At 37.9% G+C, this 24582-nt stretch overlaps 1 protein-coding gene across 21 annotated transcripts in view; it reads left to right on the top strand.

The window, feature by feature from the left end:
- zmiz1 (zinc finger, MIZ-type containing 1) overlaps positions 1-24582 on the top strand; it is a 227222-nt gene that overhangs the window by 196866 nt on the left and 5774 nt on the right. For 12 of the 21 annotated variants that reach the window (XM_031904889.1, XM_031904888.1, XM_012966213.3 and 9 more), the window contains 17 exons: positions 5665-5809; positions 6300-6414; positions 6702-6919; positions 7311-7509; positions 8122-8418; positions 9246-9428; positions 10666-10743; positions 13058-13232; positions 14120-14306; positions 14443-14653; positions 15636-15741; positions 16654-16814; positions 17501-17568; positions 18208-18276; positions 22580-22827; positions 23862-24025; positions 24306-24545. In XM_031904889.1, the coding sequence (XP_031760749.1) occupies positions 5665-5809; positions 6300-6414; positions 6702-6919; positions 7311-7509; positions 8122-8418; positions 9246-9428; positions 10666-10743; positions 13058-13232; positions 14120-14306; positions 14443-14653; positions 15636-15741; positions 16654-16814; positions 17501-17568; positions 18208-18276; positions 22580-22827; positions 23862-24025; positions 24306-24545 (2864 nt within the window). The remainder of the gene's footprint in view (positions 1-5664; positions 5810-6299; positions 6415-6701; positions 6920-7310; positions 7510-8121; positions 8419-9245; positions 9429-10665; positions 10744-13057; positions 13233-14119; positions 14307-14442; positions 14654-15635; positions 15742-16653; positions 16815-17500; positions 17569-18207; positions 18277-22579; positions 22828-23861; positions 24026-24305; positions 24546-24582) is intronic. The other 9 variants (XM_031904893.1, NM_001142079.1, XM_031904897.1 and 6 more) reach the window with 8 other exon arrangements.

Below are 24582 nucleotides of genomic sequence, written 5' to 3'. Positions count from 1 at the left end.
TTTCGCCAAGCGTTTTTCCGCTTGCCGAAAATATCAGCCCTACGCCACGTGTGGCATCAGCCTAAGGTGAAGTTTTATTTTATTCACAGAGGTGTGGCCTATGCTTCCTGTTCCTCAATGTTTATTGATGCCACAGATGTTCATTTGACCCAGGCAGTCTGTCCAAATAGATAAAGAACCATTCTTGTTTGTGAGGATTAGAAATGTCTGGTCAACATACGTGATTTTAATCTGAGCAATACTAAAACACACCATTCTTTAATTTGGAATAGTAGTCAGGTGAGGCTACTTATCACAGAATCGTGTGTCGTTTAGTAATTATAATTGTAAACAGACTAATCAAAAGGTTAAATATCCTTGAATGTTTGAGTTGATTATTTACACTCACATTAAGATGGAAATGAAGGGTAAGTATCTTGTCTCATTGTAGTTAGTGTCAGTATAAATCATTAGCTCTTGTACATTTTGTCCTCATGCAGTAGTACTGGGTAATGGAAAGCCTTTGCTTTCACAAGAAAGTGTCTTTGGTTGTTTTGAATCATGGCTATAGGCAAAAACTTAAATGGCCCAAACATTGCATTTTTTTAAGTAACTTTTTTTTATCACATAATGTCACATCCTCTAGATCTCTTTTTTTAATATGTTGTGAAAATGCACATTATTCTATATGGATGCAATTTATTATTATTGATACCATGCTTTTTTCCAGCTATTTTGGGTTACAAATTTACAATGACTTGCAAAAGTATTCTAGGCCTCTGATTTCCACTCAGTGAGTGAAGTTATTTGTAAATGAATTGCTATTAAAAAGCAGAATCTCTCTGGCTGCTTATATTGCACTTGCTAACTGGAAATGCTTAATTAGTATATGATGTATAAATATTGTCTAAAATTACATTTAATTTTTTGTGCCAAAAAAAAAAAAAAAGAAAACAAAAAACAGTTTTTGGGTGGAGGCCTCTTTTAAGTATGTCCTTGGGCCTGGTCTACTAGTCTAGTCTGTCATGAGGCAATGTATGTTTAGCAGGTATTGAAGATATTGATTGTGGTTACAAAGACCCCATTGCAGTGTGTGCAGCAATGGTGTGACCTTTCCCACCAGATAACCTTGTGCTGTCAAACCATACAGCCCTGCTAAACTGCATTTACATTGCTGCTAAATTCTAGGTTGCAGTTCAACAAGAACTCCCCAGTCTGGTGCAGGGCACAGTAGTAGTAGCCTGGGATAATCATGACCCATAAATGCACAACCTCACTACTTTGCTTTCCTACAATATAGGCTGCTCCATGTAAAAACCAGTTCATTGATAAAAGAGAAAAGATCTAGGTAAAATAATTTGGCAATAAGGCTTTCCTTATTTTGCCACTTTTTTTGTGCCGATTTGTTTTTCTGAACGCCCCTTAGATATAGTTGATAGGATAACAGCTATTGACAGAAAATTATAAATCCTGTGTGTATTGTGGGAAGACTACCAGACCCACAGGCCTGTGATGAGCCATTGCTTGTGTCATTGATGCGTGTGCATTTGCTCCGCCTCCAGCTGTGGGGGGGGGGGGTGACTCATTTCTGTATAACGTTGTCTCTCCCAGCTCTCTGTGTCACTCTGCTCCTCTAAGGAAACTCACTGCTATTTTTATATCAGTGACACATGTAAAACTTCAGGCTCGCTCCCTGCTGTTTTCCTCTTAGTTTTATGTCTCTGTGAGCAAATATAGGTAGCTGTGTGTGGGGGTATTTTATACATATATATATATATATATGTATGTGTGTATATATGTGTTCATGTGTTTTTAATATACAATTGATCTTTTTTTGGAATAAAACTTGCTGGTGTTGCTGGTCTTTCTTTTAAGATATTTAGATCATTTACCTTGCACCCAAGGTGAGAGCTGAAGCCGAGTGCCACCCTGGGTTCACTATATATATATATATATATATATATATATATATATATATATATATATATATATATATAAATTTTTTTTTTTTTTTCTTTTTTTATTGATGGCCCCCTTTCCTGAGAAGCAAAGGGTCAGGCATTTGGGAAATAATGCTGATATTGGCTTCTTCATCTTGCTTAATATTCTCTTGTCAATGTATACTGTTAGATTATGAGATATAAATTGTTTCTTTTTCTCTGGAGAGTTTGCTGGAATCCATTTGTCCCTGGAAACAGCAGGATCTGATTTTAGATTTTAAATCATAAAATATTTAAATTATGATGGTTAAAAGCAAACAATGGGTTTTGAATAGAAATACAATAGAACTGCAATTTTATGTTTCTGGGGGGACTGCGTCAAAATGGTGTAAATTTCAGGAATGACATTAAATCAGGGGAAAAAAAAGCAGCTTGCCTGAATGGGACCACAACAATTCTACTGTAATACATTTTTAGTATAGACTTTTGTTATATAAATGATTTTTTTATACTGCCTTTTGGGATCTCTCTCGTTTTCTCAAGGTCCCAGAAATGTTGACATTTGTATTCATTGTTTTAATGTGCATGATCTCTGGACCAGTATTGACACCTTATCTCTTAAATCCGGGTGCCAGTGCTTATCCAAGGTGTGGGTATATACCCTGATCATTAATTTCATGTATACTTCTTTAACATGACATTGGCGGTTTCAAAGTTTCGTTGTGATATTTTTTTTCTGTACTTAGTTCTGTGATTGCACCAGAGGACAAGAGTGAAGCCCCTGTACATCTCCTGGTGACCATCCCACACCCTGCACATGCACGTGACTGCTGCAATGTCCCCCTCCTTCCCCTCCTCTGTAGGTGGATGCTATTTCTGGCTTTTGCAGTATTACCCATCTAACAATCAATTTCATCTCCTGCCAGCTAGGCCTGGAGGAGCCGTCTGAGGCACTCTGCACGTCACCTGGGACGTTCTCCTGTCTTCCTTTGTTTCATGACCTAATTGGTCCAGCTGTTGAATGGGTCCACTTATTAACCATTTTTGTGCCTAGACCTGGAGAATCAGAAGCAAACTGTGCAGAGAGCTGCTGAACATGATTTCTTGTCTTTTAAAAGATGGAGTACAGAATATGTAAAAGGACTTGTTTTAGCTCATGAAGTGTTTCAGGGTTCTGTTGTGTGATATCCCCCTGTAAGCATTTAGGTATTCCTTGTGCCTCACATTTTGCATCTTCAGTAATTGCTGCTGTTACAGCAAAAGCATGGCATGGAAGAGAGGGATTATGGGAGGGCATTTTGTTAGTGTTAAAAGTAGGGATGCAGTGAATCCAGGATTCGGTCAAGATTCAGCCTTTTTCATCAGAATTCCACTGAATCCATGCCTTACTGAATTCATTGCATACCTAGTTATTTTCTTAGATACAACCAAGTTCTGCAGAGAACAATGTATGAATAAAAAAAAAGATTAGCATTTACCTTATAGGGGCCACAGAGCAACGTAAGTTGCTGATCTTGTGTGTGTGTGTATATACATATATATGATATAGGCTGCTGACACGTGTAACCATTATTAGAGTCAGTGGAATTGTGTTCTGTGATGTGTGAGTCACTGCAAGCAGAGATCCTAACAATGTGAAGCTAAAGATGAGCATTATTTTGCAGCCTTTCTTTGAACATGGACCTGACAGGGGCACCTTTCTTCCCTCCACCCCCACGCATGCCTCTCTGTCCCATGCTAGGTCTATTTATAGGTGCTGTGTGGTGAGGAGGTTTAGTTTCATGCAGCGGCAGTGCAAGTTAATCAGCCATATGGTGTGCAGGGAAGAGTCTGCCGTGTACCCATCTTGCACATATCCATTCAGCCTGATGCTGTGGAGTATAAGGCTACTGAGAAAAAAGGAGGGGGAGGGTATTTTGAAATGTGACATCCTCTGCTACCACCCTCCTACTAAAGAGCTTTAACTCTTTACTTGTACACTTAGACTGAGAAGCCAATTGCTGATGTTTGTCATCCGCTTACAAGGCTGGATTTAAAATTTCCCTTTACCCGAATGCATGCTAGAATTACTATTAGAATGTGAGTTTGGTATTCATAAAGAGAACAGAAGAAAAGGTTTAAGACTTCTTTAACAATATAGGCAGACATATATAACATATCTGTATTTTTAGATTGGGCAGGGTCATCTTCAGCTCTTGTATCGGTTATTGGATTCTTCGTAATTCTGTATGTTCAATGCATAAACCCATTTATTGTACAGCACTATGGAATATGTTGGCACTTTATAAATAAATGTAATAATAATCTAAAAATAATTTTGTAGGACAGTTGCCTGAGAAGTTATTACTAGGGTGGACTGTTCTATTTTCTGTTTCAAATACATTTGCTCAGGCAAGCAACACAACAGCTCCCACTCTTATGTATATATACAAATATGCAAAGACAAAATTGAGCTGCAAAAGAAGCATAGTATTAAACTGATCATATACTTCCAGTCATAATTCTGCTCTGTGGAAACTAAACGGGAGGCCCCTGAATTTCTCACTCACTACTACCTGCCTCTGCTTCTTGCTCTGACCCTTTCTGACATATAATGGCATGTCATTGCCAGTTAAGTGAAGGATTATTAACCTAAGGGTCAGAACCAAATGATGGCACCCCATACTGTTTATGATGGGTGAATGATTCTCCTTAATACAGCTTAATTCTTGCTACAGACAACAATAATAGTGATGGTTCATAATTCATTCATAATAAAATTATTGGGTTATGAAACTAAGTGGACAATGCTAAATGTATCCGCTGTGGTTCACGAAGTGATTGGCTGATGATGGGCCATATCAAACCATTTCTTACCTCGTACATCTGTGTTGATGGATCAAAAATGACTCAAATTATATTTAAATTACAATATGTATGTTTATATATCCTGCATTGGTGAGATATCAACTTTACATGACAAATAACCCTGTAAGTTAGACCTAACAGGAAGTTATAAAGTGCACTTGATTTACATTGCAGAATGTTTTTTTTTTTTTTTTTATATAAGTGCAACATTGAAGCCACTGGGCAATAGACAGTTTATCCAGAGCAACTCTGTACATTGCACTGAGCTAAAGGCTTAGAGAGACACATAGTCTCAATGACAATAAAGGTCCCTGCCAAAGCCAAATGGATGCTACATAAAAGTTCTCAACACTATTGACCTTAATGATCAAATATGTAGTATAGGAATGTTCTTTTGCAGTATTTTAAATAATTTCAAAATTATTGTTTCGTTTAAAAGCAGATGGCATGCTGGTCACTTTTGGTGCCCAAAATCATGTGGAGAGTGTATGTCTCACATTTCTGAGTGATGTATTTTTTGGCAGTAGAAGAAGGCAGTAAAACCACAAAGAGCTGTGGACCTTACAGTTGGGGCAGAGGTTGTTTCTGGAGGCTTTATTTTAAGCCTTTCTTACCTTCTCCAACTCCGCCACCTAGTGGTCTCTCATCAGCATAAGTTTATTTTTAGTGCAAGGCAGGGTGTTTGTGCTGCAAGGCCCTCTCCCTACAGATCTTGCAGCCACAACAATAACAAAATATACATGTTTTATCAGCAGAGTACTTTTATCATTGACCCATGACATTTCTGTGTGCAAAAGCAAAACTTCTACATTAGCAATAAATTTAAAATATGCACTGATATGTTTCAAGTTATTTTAGCAGTAAGGTTTTATGTAAGCTTTTATTATTGTTTTTCTAGCCCTGCTTTCCTCTTGGTGTGAAGAATTGGGCAGGCTTCTCCTGCTACGCCACCAAAAGAACCGCCAGAACGACCCACCAGGGAAACTCCCCATGCAGCCCCCCATGAACTCTTTGACCTCGATGAAACCCTCTCTTTCCCATGGGTATGTCTGCATGTTGCTAACCCTGTCATGCTGTGCATTACATACAGAACCACTGCTTGCCAAATATTGCCAAATCATGGTGTCCATTTCTTCATAAGAATCAAGGAATGGGTAATCTGTTCCTTGTCTTATTTTTTATTTCTGTGTGTGTGTGTGTTCATATTCAGTGCCATATACATATGCATAATGTGCTCTTTTTACTTGGCAATTTGGCAGAGATATACCATATGTTGAAAAAATACAATCAAGATTTTGCTGATTCCTATCATTTTGTAATGAGATTAGATTAATAACTAATGAGCCACTAACAAGTAGACGACCATCTAAATTAATATCACATTAATAATTGATGCAACAAAAACAAATATATGTTAGACACTTTCATTGTCTTCATTTTTTCTTTGGGGGTTTGTGGGGGTTTAATAAGTTATCTGGTGTTTTTAACTTTCAGAAAATGTTCCCTTATTAAGTACTGTTTTATCTTGTGCAGTGATGGGTCTTTCCCTTATGACTCAGTTCCTTGGCAACAGAACGCTAGTCAGCCACCTGGTTCCTTGTCTGTAGTCACTACTGTTTGGGGAGTCACAAACACATCGCAGAGCCAGGTAAGTAATTTAAAAAAAAAAAAAATAATAACAAGGTTTATGAGCCATCTTATTCTTAGTTATGTATTATAGTGATGTATAATTGGTTTATATGCAGATGCAATTTAGAGACAGGATATAATAAAACTCATTGTAAGGACAAGTTTTTTATTATTAGCTTTTTGGGATACATTTTGTTACCCAGTCGGGCAGTCATGTATGTTGCCTTTTGTGTATACATTTATAAATAATGCTACAAAAAATTGAATTTTTCCCTCAAAGCATAAAGGTGATTTTGTTGCTACCAGGTCTTGGGAAACCCTATGGTGAATGCAAACAACCCACTGAATCCTGGAGGCAATCCCATGGCATCAGGCATGAACAGCAATAGTGCGGGTATGAATTCTCCACAGTTTGCTGGACAGCAGCAGCAGTTTCCTTCAAAAGGTGGTTCCAACCAAGCCTATATGCAGCAGAGTATGTACGGACGACCCAGTTATCCAGGAGGAGGTGGTTTTGGTGGCAGGTAAGAAACAAACCAAATGTTTTCCCTTTCTACTGAAGATGGCTGCAATTACAGTCATCATTAGAAATGGAATAGGTGGCATAATTTTTTATCAAGACTTATAATAGAACCTGACATTATACTTTTTTTAGATGTTTTGGGGTAAATGCAGAAGCTAATTTAGGAATGATTGTATGTTTATTAAAAGTTCAAAATTGCAATGATTTGGTGAGAAACAGACAGCAGTGTATATCATAAAATACAGTTATGTGTATACATATATGCATGGGATGGAAAAAGCTTTACTCCTTGGTTGTCAAAGAAGTAAGCTATAAAAGAGAGCACTTAGATATGTGTTTTTTTTATCATCAAGGCTCAGGTTATATATCCGCCAACATTTTTGTCTCCATAGCTATCCTGGTGGCCCTAACAACCCTTCAGGAATGGGTATCCCCCCTCACACTCGTCCTCCTGCAGACTTCACACAGCCAGCAGCAGCTGCAGCCGCTGCTGCAGTTGCTGCTGCTGCTGCCACTGCTACCGCCACTGCAACTGCCACAGTGGCAGCATTGCAGGAGACACAGAACAAAGATATAAACCAGTATGGCCCGGTAAGTCTCGTTTGCCATTTGTCTCTTTCTTTTGCTTAGGTCTGGTATCACATTCATTTGGTTTCTACTTTTTTTTTTTTTATAAACACATGATTTTAAAGGGGCACTATATGCCTATGTTAAGCCACATAAATAGGTTTTACACATTAAAAATGTGTATTTTCAGGCAGAATGTATTTCTATTACAAGCCCTATGCAGTGGGCTGAGTTAAACTCAGATGTTTGATACTTCTTAAAGTTCACATGCAGCCTTATATTGCAAAAATCACCTTTCGGATCTTTGATCTTGTCTTTTATAATTACCATTAACACAATATTTACTCTGTAGGGTATACTTGTGTTGAATAAAATTCTATTTTTCTCAGCGTTAGTTGCTGAGAAACTTTAAGAAGTATATTTTGCATGTCAGAATGTTTCCTAATAGTACTTGGGTTTATTGTATCTTATATGGCGTCGCCTGTGAAAACTGAACTGTTTGGGTACCAAAATGCGACATTCTTCTGCACTGTTCCTTATTGATCCTGACCCCTGTGTGGACCGCCTGAGTTCACCCTGTCCTTCCCTGTCTGACACGCATGTCGCATTTTATCTTTTCTCTTTCTTTTGTTGAAGGTGTGTTCCTCTTTCCAGATGGGTCCAGCCCAGGCTTATAACAGCCAGTTTATGAATCAACCTGGCCCACGGGTCCCTTCTGCCATGACTGGGAGCATGAATCCAGCAGGCATGGGCCCAAACATGGCACCTTCCAACATGAGTGGTCCGCCTATGGGTATGAATCAGCCACGTCCTGGTATGAACCCTTTTGCCGCTCATGGCCAGAGAATGCCTCAGCAAAGTTACCCAGGCCCCAGACCACAGTCAATGCCTATGCAGGGTATGAAGAGGCCTTATCCAGGAGAGGTGAGCAATGTAAGCATGTAACAGAAAATGACATATATTGCAACCATGTGTTTCCAAGGTCTTTAATATGGATTTTTTAGTCTTTGCCTCATCAGGCTGAGTTATTTATTTGTTTATTAAGGTAATTATTCCAGTTCAAATAGATTTAACTTTGGGTTAATCATTTTCAAAGAAAAGTACTCTGACAAAATTAATATAGGGACCTCTATCCTCTTGTCTCTTTGATTCTTAACTTATTGCAACTGTGCCTTTTATCTATTTTCATTTATTTTATATATTTCATACTTTGTATTTATCTATTATTGTGATGGCCCCCTGTTTTGATGTATTAATGTACTGTACAGCAGTGTATACTTAAGAAGCACTTTATAAATAGATATACATGCATAGATACATACATTTAATATGTTACACAGAAGTTATTTAATAAATACATAACAAACAATCTGTACTGTTGTTCACTGCTTAAAATGTCTACTGCTGAAAATTACAATACTGTTGAAATAAAGGGTGATTCTTGTATCTGATACTGTAGTAAAGGTCGCTCCATTTGTAATGGCTGTGTTCCACAGCAAAGTACTTGTTAACCCAATTCTTTTTAATGTAAGGGCTAGACCAGGGGTGGGCAGACCTTTTTCATTGGCGATTGACCAATGACCGAGATGCGGAAGTGCGGCATGCGCATTCATGCAGCACTTCCACATCCCCGGCTTCATCGTGGTCCACCAGAAATCTGCGGGGGATCGACTGGTGGACCACAATCGACCTATTGGCCACCCCTGGGCTAGACAAACTTGAATGACCTATAAGATGACTTTGTGTTATATTTTAAACAGCCCAATTATGGAAGCCAGCAATATGTACCAAGCAGCCAGTTTCCCAGTCAGCCAGGACAGTACCCTAGTCCTAGTCCTGCCAGACCTATGACATCGCCCAACTATCCAGGGCAGAGGATAACTGGGCAGCAGAATACAGGGCAATATCCCCCACCCAGCGTCAACATGGGGCAGTATTACAAGGTAATCACATAAACAGTGCATTAAACTGTGGGCAATATTTTCATATCTGGATTTAATATGTTTTCATGAGTGTCCAAACAATTTTTTAAACATGCTACTGCTAAAAAAATGTATACTTTTCTGGTTATAAAGATTAGTAAAAAATTAGCTGGCTTGTGTCCTGTGCCTGGGAACATGTACCCACCTCAGCATGCCTAATACCCTGGCCTTAACTTCGCATTCATTCTTTCTGTTTTCAAGCATAATTTACGTGTACAAAAAACATAGTTCTTTCCTCTGACTTGAAATTAGGTTACTGTGTCATCAGCTTTAAACTAAACTATTGCCAAGACAGTAGCAAGAGGTAGGAAAGAATGAGTGCTTTATAACATTACAATATTATTAATTACGGTTTTATCTGACCCCTTATAGCTGATAAAATTAGGCTGTTTACAAACCGAAATGAAGAAAGGTAATACTTTTTTTCCCAAGCTTGCTAGTGATTTTTTTTCAGTGCATTTTCAGTTGAAATTGTTAGGACTATCACACCTACTCATACACTCTTTTGCTAGAGGGTACAAATGGGCGCCTATGATTTTCAGTGTATGCAATAAACTCATCAATATCTGTTTTGATGCAGTATTTTGAATAGTCAATGAGATATTGATGGAATTAATACTGTATTTTAGCAGTATATTGGTCAATTAACTAAAATATATATCACAAAGAGATGGAGGTCAGACTAATTTGTTGTTAAAATCCACACACATGAAAAAAAAATCTGATAGAAGGGTGAAATGATAACCAGCTCAGGGCACAATAGAAGCTACTGTATACAAATGTATACAGGTATACTGTAAGTTATCAGATGTGCAAAGGGTACAACACCCTAAAATGAGATCAGTTCCTGGAGCCAGTAATGACTTGTTTCAGTGAAAAATCATTCTTTCTCATGGATGCAAAAGCCAACATTACATGGCTACCATCAGAGCATTAATCCATATATATTCAACCTAGGCCATTCCTGACAGCTGTTTTACCCTGCTATGAGGCATGTCTGTGGATATGTCATAGCTTGACCTATTTGCCACACGTTTACATGAAAGAGTCAGTCAGATAAAAGGCATAGATATTATTGACATTTGTTAAGACTTGACATCCCATATCACTGATTTGTCTTAGCTCCTTTACCTCCTAATCATATCTTTTCATCATTTTTGTTTGCAATTTTTTAATTTATTATTATTTTTTTTAATAGCCAGAGCAGTTTAATGGACAAAATAACAACTTTTCTGGGAGCGGCTACAATAGCTATAGCCAAGGCAGTATGAACGGGGTGAGTCGCACATTTAAAGGGTTGGCTTGTAACATTTCTGGGGCTCATATTTTTCCATTTGTTAGAAGAATCTGCAGTATCTTATGTTCTAGGCATCAATAGCTTGGATGAGTGAGCTTGGATGGATGGCATTGAATCTGGCTTTATACATTCACCAGAGTTTTTCACATAGACATTTATTATAACAAGCATTTACAGACAGAACAAATGTATTAGATTAATCAGGTTCTAGAGTGACTAGATTTTCGTTCTGAAAGAATCAAAAGACAAGAGTCATGGTACCATTTTAACTGGATCTCTTTCACACATCTGTGTGTTTCAGCTAAATTTAGTGGAACCATTGTGATTGGCTGTCTGTGACTGTACTATCCTTAAAGAGGACCTGTCACCCAATCATAAAAAGCTGTATTATAAAAGTCCTGTTCAAATTAAACATTAAATCCAGATTCTTTTTTTATTAACATATCCATACCCATTATAAAAGCATTTAAAAATCTCAGCTGTCAATAATATATTGCCTGATTGCATACAGGCGGGGCAGACAATTAGTCTCATTTTCCATTCAGCACTTCTAGATGTCACTGCACTCCTCACTTTCCCCCTCCCTCCTCATTATCTAATTGTGCAGCCAGTGCATGGGCATGGGCATCAGGTCCACCATTCTGGCACATACACAAGATTTTGGCATGATGCAAAGCTTGCCTTTATAACAAAATGGCACCTGCCTGCTTGCTTTAGTTGTGTAATTCTAAGACTGAGGAAACAAGATTGGCATAATTTATATAGTGTATATATAAGTGAAGTTTATTATGCTTAACTAACCTGATAGAAAAGAATTTGGAATTATTTAATAGGGTGACAGGTCCCCTTTAAAGATTTACATGCCAGGGAAATCCCTACCACTTGTTTGAACTGAAGAAGTCATTTGGATGAGCAGTTTTTAAGAAAACTCAGAAAGTCCAGTTGCTTTAGACTTAATTTTACTAGATACTGGATAAACAAAAATGTATTATTCTGATAGGGGCTGTTCAAATTCAGACTGTCTGAAAGAGAAAATCCCCTTTAATTTATAGCATAAAGGAGCATACCCACAGGTGTAAATTGTTCTCATTGTGCCCTTGGGGGGCCTTTTCGTGGGAGCTCCAGTGAACAATACAGACAATAAATTGGTTGTCATGCAGTGGAGTGAAAAAAACTGTATTATATAGCAAGCCGAGTTGTGTGGTAAATACCTAATATGGTAAATTCATTTGCTGTCTAGTGTGGTACTGTGCACGCCACACATGTTCAATCAACCCATTTTTCCTCTGTGGGTCTATATTTGTGGGCATAAATACCAATGCTGAGCACAGAATTTTTTTTTTTCATTTTTTGTTCACCATGGTTTTTGGCTATATGGATACAGGCTTACAGGGGAAAACAAGATTAATAAACATGTGTTGTTACATACTGTGGAACACACAGGACCATGTGGCAAAACACATTAACAACCGCTGGTGGGTGTATATCCTAACTTTACATTTTCCTTATATAGTACTGTTTTTGAAGTTGTAAACTTGTACCCCACCTGTAGTTTGTATACTCGTTTTAGTCAGTGCTGTCCAAGTATTTTTCATCTAGTGTGCCAAATACTTGTTGACCAGGTTATAATAAAATGGTAACATTGGGGGATTTTAAAAATGCCTTGGATAGCCACATTAGGCCTGTAGGCCTCTAGCTCAACAACCTTGTGTCGTTTTTTTTTTAAATAAGTAATTAGATGAAAATATCTGCTAATGAGCATGAGAAAGCACAAAGGTTGGTGAGTCCGGAATATATTTCTGCACCAATTTCATGTTCGTATACTTTCACATCGGATACTATGTAGTTTATAAAAAAAAGTTATGAATTCATTAATTTGTATGCACATTTTTCAATTTGAAAAGGGAGGGAGGTTTACTTTGGTTGATGATACACCCTATCCTACCCTGATACACCCTGCAATTTTCAAAACTTAGATTTTATATATAATTTAAAAAGAATATAAAAACTACTTATAGACCTTGATACACTGTGATACACTGTGATAAACTAGTCTTAAGAATATATGAATGAGTTAGTTGTTGTAGGTGTATACAAAATGTATTTGTTATTGATGTGGTTTCATTTGTGAAGAGTAAGTGATTCATAGTAACTTAGAGGTGAAAACTTGTACATTGAATGTCATACACAGTTGGGTTAATGCATGATAAAGTTTGAATGTCAGGTTTTTTAAAAAAATATATACTATATATATATATATATAATTTTTTTTTTTTATTTTTTTTTTTTGCAGCCCTCAAGACCAGGACCTGTTGGAAACTATCCCCATTCTCCAGTCCCAGGGAACCCCACTCCCCCTATTACTCCTGGGAGCAGTATCCCTCCTTATCTGTCTCCCAGTCAAGATGTCAAGCCTCCATTTCCTCCGGACATTAAGCCAAACATAAACACGTTACCTCCACCCCCAAGTAAGAGGCTGGTGCTTAAAACTGTTTCATTAGGTGGCACTATTATCGATTCTGCAAAATGCTTAAGATGCCTGGAACACACTTTATAATAATAGACTGTTGGTTTTTTTTTTATTTGGTTGTGTTTTTGTGGATTGGTCCTAGTAGTTTTTTTTACAGGCAATTACTGTACCGTATTTAGCTTTTTTTTTTTTTCCTTAAATTAACCAGTAAACTGAAAGCCCCCTATTTATTGCTCTATTCTTGGGAAGAAAGTTGGGCAGTGGATACAGTCCTGTCTGAAAAGTTTCATTCCACACAGGTTCCCATGTAATAGCTCATTTGGCCTGCTTAATATGCATGACCAGCTTTAAAGACAAATTGTTGTTTATAGTATCTGACACACTGACAAATTTTGGTGATAATTAAAGTGATAATAAAATCATTTTCTGTTTTCTTCCTACTATACTAGAATTTTATTTCTATTTGGTCCTGGACATTTAAAAAGGCAGTTCATTATGTAGGCTTGAGATAACCAGCTTAAAAATAGGCCTCTTGTAGCTAACCACTATTATAAATGCTAATATGAGCTGAACAGCATTAGTTTGCTGTAGTAGTAGATCTAAAAACCCAGACAAAGATGTATGAAAATATTGTTTCTATAAATAGATGGCTTCACTAACAGGATTAGCAGATAGGATTCCTGTATTATCATTGACTGATGGACACAAACAGTTAACCGTATGCTAGCCCTGCAGAATCTCAGGGTGCTTGGTTTGCTGTTTCTGAGATTCAGTGAGTTTGAGTTTCCGTTCCAGTACACCCTAGCTAGTAGTAAACATGTAAAGAACAGATGTAGGAACTTTTACTGTTTTTGGCTGATCACTTTTTACATTGTTGCACCACAGATGCTAAAGGGAAAGTTCACACTTTCTCTCCTTCTTCGATCTCAGCCAGCCACACAGATGAGCTGCGTCTTACCTTCCCAGTTCGAGATGGTGTGGTGCTGGAGCCCTTTCGACTGGAGCATAATCTGGCAGTCAGCAACCACGTGTTTCATCTACGGCCAACTGTACATCAGACTCTAATGTGGAGGTAGGTGCTGTTTGACCTTTGAAATCCAATTTATCAGGAGGGAGGGACTTTGTTTAAAATTGTACTCTACAATAAAGCTAGCTGAAAAGGCTTGTTAGGAAGATTAATAATAAAAAAAACATATTTTCTCTCTAAGATCTGACTTGGAGCTGCAGTTTAAGTGCTATCATCACGAAGATCGGCAAATGAACACCAACTGGCCAGCCTCAGTGCAAGTCAGCGTTAATGCCACCCCCTTAACCATCGAACGAGGTGACAACAAGACTTCTCACAAACCCCTGCACCTCAAGCATGTCTGTCAACCAGGCCGCAACACAATCCAGATTACAGTCACTGCCTGTTGTTGTGTAAGTGCCAGAAACTACCCACAATATTCCCTTCAGTTCTATTCAAACTCCGTATATACCATAACTTGACCATGAGAAATATTGCCTAGACCAACTGAAGAGACAACATTCACAGTAACATTATGATTATTTTTCATAGCAAAATTATAGAAAAGATGTTGTTACTTGTTAAGTGTAATATAGTACACCTTATTTTTTTATCTCTTAAAGCAATGCTATTTAACAAATTAGTCTTTTTAAAATAGAACTGTAGTAATGTTTACAAAAATATTGATTTTGACTTTGGAAATATTAAGGTAATATTGATGAAGGAAATTAGTGGTAATAAGTACAAGGTGGTCTGGGCAGGGATATGGGGGTATGCCTTGAGAAGTATACATGCTGAATAGGTAAAGCCTATTTTATATAGAGGTATGTTTTTAAATTACAAATTACATGTCCCACCAACATATGTGGCTGATTTATTATAGATGGGATGGCAAAATCCTGAAACGTTTCTAGCTTTTCAATCTGTTTTATCATAACACAAAGCTTTCCTTACTACTAGGAATATTTTTTTAATGAATTTGACACATTTATGAAATCTGATGCAATTGTCAATACATCAGAATGTGAAAAACTGATTTGAGCAGTTGAAAGGCACTCTGCCCTATGAATGGATGTTGTGAGTAGTGATATCATCTGTCAAATCCTTCCTCCTGGATGCAAATTGCATGTAGGAAGAGATAATTTGGACAATAATTTTAAAAAATATTTTGAAATCTCTACATTTAATTCAGCATTTTTTGGACTAAATTTCATCATCTGTTTGTCTGTTTAGGGATGCAGAGTAGGATGGCCCAGCAACAGCCAGTGTGTTATACAGGCTGAAAATTCCTGCTTTTTGTTAAGACAACAGTCAGGGACAGTCACTGAAACTGTATACTTTCAATAAGTGTTATCTAAGCATTTAACGTATACCAATATTTTTCTGTTTTTACAGTCACACTTGTTTGTGCTACAGTTGGTTCATCGGCCTTCGGTACGTTCAGTGCTTCAGGGTTTGCTGAAAAAGAGGCTTCTTCCAGCTGAACATTGTATTACAAAAAGTGAGTCGTTTACCTTTAATGCCGAATGCCTTTAAAACCCAGTATCTGCTGATGGTTTAGGTCTAAATAGGGCTCTGTCTCAATATTTTTGGACAAGACAGTTAATCTTCTCCTAGGTATGGGACATGGTGTGCCAAAAAGATTTTGCTGTAAATCCCAACATCTTCTAGTTACACACCTATGCCCTAATCATAAATAAATACATAACAAACTTTTTCTGCATTACAGCATGTCCTTTCTGTGCCAATACTGGTAGCTGATAATTTTTTTTTTCTTTTTTCTTTTTCTTAACTTGTGAGCCGTAATGAAACAATATTTAGATAATTATCATTAAAGGACCAGTGACCATAAAGTTTGTCCTGTGGCCTATTTTATATGAGACTTTTTTGGCCTTTTTTGAGCTTAGGGTTATACAAACGCTTTAAACAGAGCCTTCTGTTGGCTGCCAGTCCACATAGGGACTATAAAGTAGCCAATTATAGCTCTTATTGCTACTCCTAGAAACCTTTTTCATGCTTGTGTTGCTCCCCAACACTTTTTCCATTTAAATGTTGCTCACGGGTATAAAAGGTTGGGGATCCCTGATCTAGAGGCTCTGAGCCACTTGTGGCACTATAAGGGATCCTTTTGACTCCCAGCAATCCTACGGGCTTTAGAAAAATTCTAAAACCTGCAAGTGCCACTATGGTAAACTACATTTTAATGCATCACTAGCTTTACCTTTGTGGACTGAGCTTCAAATAAAAACTTCCATAATGAAGATTTTTCTTGAATTCATTTTTCAAACTCCTAATGCACATTATCCAATTTATGAATTTAATCCATAGCTTAATACACGGCTTTTTTTCTTATTGGAATGGCATATCTGAAATGTGACAGGATGATCTCAATGTTTTCTGTTTGCCTTCTTAGTAAAGAGGAATTTTAGCAGTGTTGCTGCTTCATCTGGGAATGCAGCGCTAAATGGAGAAGATGGGGTAGAGCAGACAGCAATTAAAGTCTCACTGAAATGTCCAATCACATTCAGGCGAATCCAGCTTCCCGCACGAGGGCATGACTGCAAGCATGTACAGGTTAGTTTTTCTTTGGTGATTTCCATATTGTGCATATATCTTGTCAATCTTGTCAGTCACCTTCTGACATTGTGGGCACTACTTTCTTTGAGTTCTTGCGCCCCCCCCCCCCATGATGACAGGCCATGCACCCTCCCAAGAATGCCACAGAAATTATTAGAAAGCTAGTGCCCAGTCAGCCTGAGACATTAACTTCTTAGGCAAGAGCAGCATCCGTGGTACACATGGTATAACACCAGTACAAGTAGTATCGATTCCTTTTGGCAGTAGCAGGAAGCACCACAAAAAACCCTGCACCTACTTTTACCGGCCAAATATGCCCATGTAAATTCAGGCAAATTTATCACAGTGCCTTTTGTGCCTCTAGACCTAAAACTGAAAAAAAAATCATGCCTTGATGAAAGCTAAAAAAAAAAAAAAAAAACGAAAAAACATAAGGAAAATACTTATATATCCACCTATTAATATATTCATTTTTAATTAGGAATTGTAATGTTTAAACTTTAGACTGCTGAGATCCCAGTGAATTATTGACAGATTTCAGACAGATCCATACTTCACTCCTAAAGAACCAAACCTTTATTTATTTTTGTTTTTCCCTTTCATATTTTGTCTAGTTCAGTTCTGTTATTTTATCCCCACTTGCACTTTTCCTTTATAAATCTGGTTTTATTTGATTTTTTTAGTGTTTTGACTTGGAATCATATCTGCAGCTCAACTGTGAGAGAGGAACTTGGAGGTGTCCTGTATGCAAGTGAGTACAAGGCAAAACTGCATGCGCAAAGCCAAAAAAGAAGAATCATTATAAACTATAACTAGTAAAAAAGTATAAGCCCATATCACAATTTCTGAAATTATATGCAAACAAGCACACAGTAGGCAGAACAGAAATGCTTATTTGTATATAGTCTGAATATACACACAATCTAATACCCTCATGGTAAAATGACCTGCACCTGAAATAATTATGTACCATTATGCTTTTTAGCGGTGCCCTAAAAAATGGCCTGTGGGTTAGTTTAACTATGTCCCTAAGAACTGCAGTCTGGAGCAGTAGCTGGGGGTTCCTGCAAAGGGACCTGTCAAATAACATATATTACCTGCACTGTGCTAATACATTTAACTGCTTTCAAGCAGTGTAATGAAAGCTGTTTGCTGAGATTTGTGTGTCTGGCAAGGTTATTCTATTGTACTCTATGGAAGCAATGTTTGCTTTTTGAGACAAGTGTAGGCTTGAATTTGTCTTGAGAGGGGGCGGCTAAAGCCACTCAGCCAGATAGCAGCTCTTATATATTTGCAATATCAATTTTTTAAATTTGTCAATATTTTGCTGCTGTTTTTTGTGTTCTTAATACAGTTCTGTTTCAAATTCTGACTTTTTGCTTTTTGCCAGTAAAACAGCACTGCTGGAAGGCCTAGAGGTGGATCAGTACATGTGGGGCATCCTGAATGCAATACAGAAGTGAGTAGCTGCTTTGTTTCAAAATGTCTAGAAGGGGTTTATTTAATATGTGGGGGCAGAAGGCAATTGTATGGCCTGGAGCAAGGAAGGAGTGATTGTGACCAGAACACAACAGAAAACAGTGTGGCTGCAACCTTTACAGGAGTCATTCTTGATCCCAGTTGGCACAAGAACATGCCCCTGAAAACTATTTCAAAGAAAATTCTAACCTAGATACAACCCCCCTAACATGCTGGGAGGCCCATAAATGTGTAATAAGAGGAAACCTCATTAAACATGGAGCTAGACGTAAAAAAGAAAAAGAAAAATTAAGATTGAACCTTATAAAACAGATCCAACAACTAGAAAACATACACAAAAGCACCCACTCCGACCACACACTCCAACAACTAACAGAAGCAAGGAAACTATTAGCCAATAGCCTGAACTATTTCACACAAAAAGCCATTACAGTCTTCCGTCATAAACTATACGAGCACGGAGACAAATGTGGCAGACTACTCGCCCGAGTCCTAAAACAAAAACAAAATCAAAACTATATATACCTTCCATAAAACTAAAAAATGGAACAACTGCCCATATCACAGAACAAATTACCAAAACTTTTGAAACATTCTATAGCAACTTATATCAGCTACCAGATGAATCCACCAATACCCGCTCCGATTATAAGAAACGTCTCACAGAATTTCTCCAATCATCCCACCTTAAACATATACAAACAATAGACATAGAAGCACTAGAATCCAATATAACCCTGGAAGAACTTGAAACAGCTTTAAAAACAACCCCTACAGGCAAATCACCAGGACCGGATGGATGCACCACCCTCTACTACAAAACATTCAAAGATAAATTACTCCCACACATGCTCAAAGCCTTTCAAGACATACAAAAAGGATCCCAGTTTAACAGTCAGTCACTAGAAGCCCATATTAGCCTAATACTAAAACCTGGGAAAAATCCCCAAGACCCCGGAAGCTACAGACCCATTTCCTTAATAAATGGAGACGTCAAACTACTCGCAAAAATCCTCTCCAATAGACTAAAAAATATACTACATGGAATAATAGATCCGGAACAAGTGGGTTTCACACCAGGAAGAGAAGGGAGAGACAATACCAATAGATTAATAAACATCCTACATATGGCTAAAAAACAAAACACCAAACTAATGCTGCTATCAACAGACGCAGAAAAAGCTTTTGATAGGGTAAATTGGACATACATGTTCGCATGCCTACAACACATTGGACTTGGCCCTAAAATAATAAAATGGATACAAGCATTATACAATAACCCATCCGCCCGAATACGAGTAAATGGAACTCTGTCTAATTATATAAAGATCCAAAACGGCACGCGACAAGGATGCCCGTTATCCCCAACATTATTTATTATAGCATTAGAACCACTTCTATGTCATACCCGCTTAAACCCTGATATACGAGGGGTAACCATAGCCAACCGTCACCACAAAATAGCAGCATACGCAGACGACCTGCTATTCTTCATCACCCAACCCATCATATCCATCCCGGTGCTTAACCAACTACTAATAAATTTCGGATACCTTAGCAACTTCAAAATAAACTTCACAAAATCCATGGCCTTAAATATATCACTCACACCACAGACTATACAGGCCCTATCTCAAAACTTCCCATATAAATGGGCCTCCCACACCTTAACATATTTAGGCATAAAAATCTCTAAAGACTACGAAAATTGGGCACTGAACAACCTAAAAAGCCTCCTAACATCCATTAAAAAAGACCTAGACAACTGGCTAAACAAACCCCTTTCATGGTTTGGACGGATGAATGTTATCAAAATGAACATAATACCTAGGATACTATACATATTCCAAACCCACCCCCTACACATCCCAGAATCTATATTAGACTCAATCCAAGCTACTCTCACTAAATTTATATGGCAGGGCAAAAAACCCAGACTTCGCTACAAAACACTAACAAAAGACAAAATACAAGGAGGAGTATCGCTACCCGACTGTAAAACATACTACTTAGCCTCTGTACTGGGACGTATCATTGACTGGTCACACCATGTAGACACCAAGCTGTGGATTGCTATAGAGCAACAATCAACACATAGCTACTTAATACATCTTCCTTGGCTAGATAAAAGATACAGAAGAATCAGATATACAGACCATCCTTTACTAATGAATACTCTTGCAATCTGGGATAAATGCCGCCTAAAATATAAACTTACGCAATATCCATCTCCCCTCCTGCCACTTATCAATAACCCAGCCTTTCCCGCAGGTCAACAACCAAATTACTTTGCCCACTGGCTGATAGAACAAAACTTGCAACTGATCCACTTTATGGACAAGGGAGAATTCATAGATAAACAGAAATTACAAGCAACCAAACCATTTTCAACTATAGACCATCTGAAATACGCACAGATAAAACATTACTATCAAAGCCTGGGAGGTACACCTACACTGGGTAGACCTCTATCCTCCTTTGAAACATTAACTGCCACGACATTACCACCCACACATACCATCTCCCAACTATATAAAACTCTCAGACAAGCCTATATATACGCAAAACCTGGGTTTCTTGAATCCTGGTCTAAAGATACTGGCATACAGTTCCAGGAAAAACAATTCAGCAATTTAATGAACAAATTACTTAAAAGCTCCAGATGCAGTAAAATTCAAGAAACAAATTACAAAATTGCCACAAGATGGTACTATACCCCATCTATAATCTATAAGCATACCAGCGATGTCTGCTGGAGATGCAACAAAGAAAAAGGCTCACTGCTACAGATATTCTGGACGTGTCCACTTATCCAAACCTATTGGGAAAACATCAGAAAAGCAATATACCATATCATAAATATTGACATACCCAACACCCCTGAATATATCCTACTATTCCACATTGATAAACCATTGTCTACCTTTAAAAATTCACTTGAACCGCATCTACTAAACGCAGCTAAATTACTGATACCACAAAGATGGAAACGAACCGATATTCCAACACTACAGGATTGGTACAAGAAAGTGGAAGAAATACATAAATTCGAAGAAATGTCTCTCCCATCTCCGGAGCATTACAATGCCTATAGCACAACCTGGTTCCACTGGCTAACCTTTAAAGAATCGGACTTCTACAAACAATCTACAATCTAGCCCGCCAGAAGGATACCCCTTCTCCCTCCTCGCCTCCTCCCCCCCCCTCCTTGCCTCCCTCTCTATTCCCCCTCCTCATGATTACAAATATTGTATAACGCAAACGAACCCAATTTGTAAGAAGTAGACATGTACCCCTCTTCTTTTTTCTGTCTCCCTACTTGTTACTAAAATCAATAAAAAATTTATATTGGAAAAAAAAAAAAAAAAAGAACATGCCCCTTAGTGCTCATTCTAGGGGCATTTGCACCCCATTCGTACTGCACTCTGCTCTGAGCACTGGATGTGACCAGTGCAATGCCAGGAAGTGCAGAAAGCTCTGTCCTTATTGAAGGATGTTTAAGGTAGGGGACTGGAGGTGGGAGCATAAATGCCTCTACCCGTCCTTCACTAATTCAGCATTGGCTAACACAATCAATGCTGTATTAGTGAAGGGAGCCATGGGTCTTTGCATGGAGTGCAGAGGCCTGCACCTATTTGCACACACCCAGACGATTGCAGCCTTTTTTTTTTTTTTTTTTTTTTTTGGCACTTTGTATGCTTCAGTTCCCATATGAGCCCTGATATGTTTTCTTGATAAGTTTAGTTTAGCAGCTCTGCCTCTGAATGTTACTTGTGTATACAGATTTGCACAAAATACCCTAATTCTAACACAGTTTGTCAGACCTGCAATATATTTAGGTGCATATATGTAAGGGTGCATAAATTATTTTATGACACAAAGTGATCACACTATTAATAAATTCAATATTGAACACTTACTGTACACCATTTCAGATCTAGCAATACTCATTAAAGTCCACTGGCAAATTCACATCAGGTCAAATTTCTCATCTGAAAAAAACCAGTGTGTACACCATGCTGGTTTTCACAAGCTTTTTCACACAAACTCCTCTTGTGGTGCACTGTAATGTGGTTGTTGTACACACCGTTTTAAGTATGTTCCGATCTAAAAAAAATACTTTGTGTCTAAAAATATTTGTGTTTTAGCTTAATACTGTTTTACTTAATATCTTAGAGTGTTTATACACTTGATTCTTATTAGCTAAGCAAGATATTGTGTTTCCCCATGTTCTAATTATAAAATCACCTTTTTTCTGATGTCAACTTATATTTGTGCCATAGCTCTGAGTTTGAAGAAGTGACCATTGACCCAACCTGCAGCTGGAGACCTGTACCCATTAAATCAGAGATACACATCAAGGATGACCCTGATGGAATTCCCTCCAAGAGGTTTAAGACTATGAGTCCTAGTCAGATGATCATGCCCAATGTTATGGAAATGATTGCAGCACTGGGTCCTGGCCCATCTCCTTACCCGTCTCTCCCCCCACCTCCAGGAGGTGGGAACTCTGGTGACTATGTTGGACAAGGTGAGAGATTTTTTAAACAACACCGAACAGTTGTTTAATAACCTAAGATTTTATCTCACAGCGTTGTCTAGTGCAATGCATTTTTAAGTTTGGTACAAGAGCATTGCACACTTGTGGACACTACTGAGTGCTCTGCTTCCAGCAATACTAGTAAAATAATTGTGTGTAACAGAATCGACTGCATCTTGAGATTTCCATTTGATAATTTAGATAATAATAGATTATAAGTGCATGATGAGTTTTCAGATAGCAAGTACTGAGTATTAAGGGTCTAAAGTTATACACATCTAATGCTAATCCAAAAATCACCTACACTTTGTTTGGCTGCATAAAGGGTGGTGTTTTCAAAAATTGATTTTTATTATTTGATTTACACAACATACTTAACATTTTGTGTATTATTACTTTATATTATTTAATGTTTTTATTTTGTGTATTTTTTTCCACTGTCCAAACGCCCTAATCTGCACCAATATTTTTCACCAATTCAGACTTAGGGGCACATTTACTAATCCACGAATCCGAATGGGAAAAAATCGTATTGGAAACGAAAATTTCGGAAGATCGCAAATATCACGAAAATGCTTACGAAAAAATCGTATTAGTCACGATAATATCGTATTGGCGATCCGAAAGTCACGAAATTTTCCTACCGAACAATTGTAAACAGCGGTAAAACCTTTCCGATTTTTTCGTGCAAACGTCTGAAAAAGTCGTGCGGCGTACGAAAAAGTCGTGCGGACGCCCGAAAAAATCGGCGAAAATACACTCTGATCGTTTGCATGAACGCTCGAGCGTTCGTGCTTTTGTAAATGTGCCCCTATGTGTAACCCTTTCATGGCAATGGAAAAGTTCAGATGCAAGCTATTTAAAATGCACTCCTTTTTTGCCCTGGAATTTTACACTGAGGTTGGCGTTTAAAAAGCAATAGGTGGTGTATGTTTACATGATTTTTATAGTTTTATCAACAGGCCCCTGAAGTGTTGGATTTGCTTTGAAGAGACATTGAATTCAAAATTGTTCTTTATGTCTAGGTAATAACTACCAAGGTCATGGCAACTTTGACTTTCCCCATGGAGCTCCTGGAGGAAACTCAATGAATGATTTTATGCATGGACCTCAACTTTCCCACCCTCCAGATATGCCTGGAGGTATGCCATCCTTGGACAAACCACTTAGCCACTCCATGCAGGACTCTGTAAGTACTACTGAATGATGAATAATAGTCACTAGCAACTGTTTCTTTTTTTTTTTTTTTTTTTTTTAAATGATCATTGTTTTGTTGCAGGGATGTTTCACTACTTGCTCTCAAGTGTAACCCTAAACAGCCAATGTATATTAAGAAATACTGACAGCTGTAGTACTTCAAAGGGAGATCAGAATAGTTAACTATTCCTTAGTGAGAACCTAAAGCATTAATTAAAATACTTTTTTAATTTTTATTTATCTATGTCTTTCCTATACTAAATACCTTGTAGATGCCTCATGTTGGAAATTCTGATCAGTCCCATGGCTCCATGCCTCAAGGCTTACACCCCCCTCATCCGGGCAGTCAGCCTGGGCAGCCTTTACATCATGGTGGACCAGCACCTCAACCACGGCACCCACAACAAGCTGCCAGTCACCCACATGGAGATATGAACTTTAATCCATCCACAGTCTTAGAAGGTCAACCTGGTGGCCCTGGAGCTCCTGACATGCCTGAACCATCGCTAGATGTAAGTTTATATTTAGTCTTTTTTAAATTTTAAGAAA

This window comes from Xenopus tropicalis, chromosome 7 (genome assembly GCF_000004195.4).
Source record: "Xenopus tropicalis strain Nigerian chromosome 7, UCB_Xtro_10.0, whole genome shotgun sequence".
Classification (NCBI taxonomy): domain Eukaryota; kingdom Metazoa; phylum Chordata; class Amphibia; order Anura; family Pipidae; genus Xenopus; species Xenopus tropicalis.
This window is presented reverse-complemented; position numbering and strand designations above follow the sequence as displayed.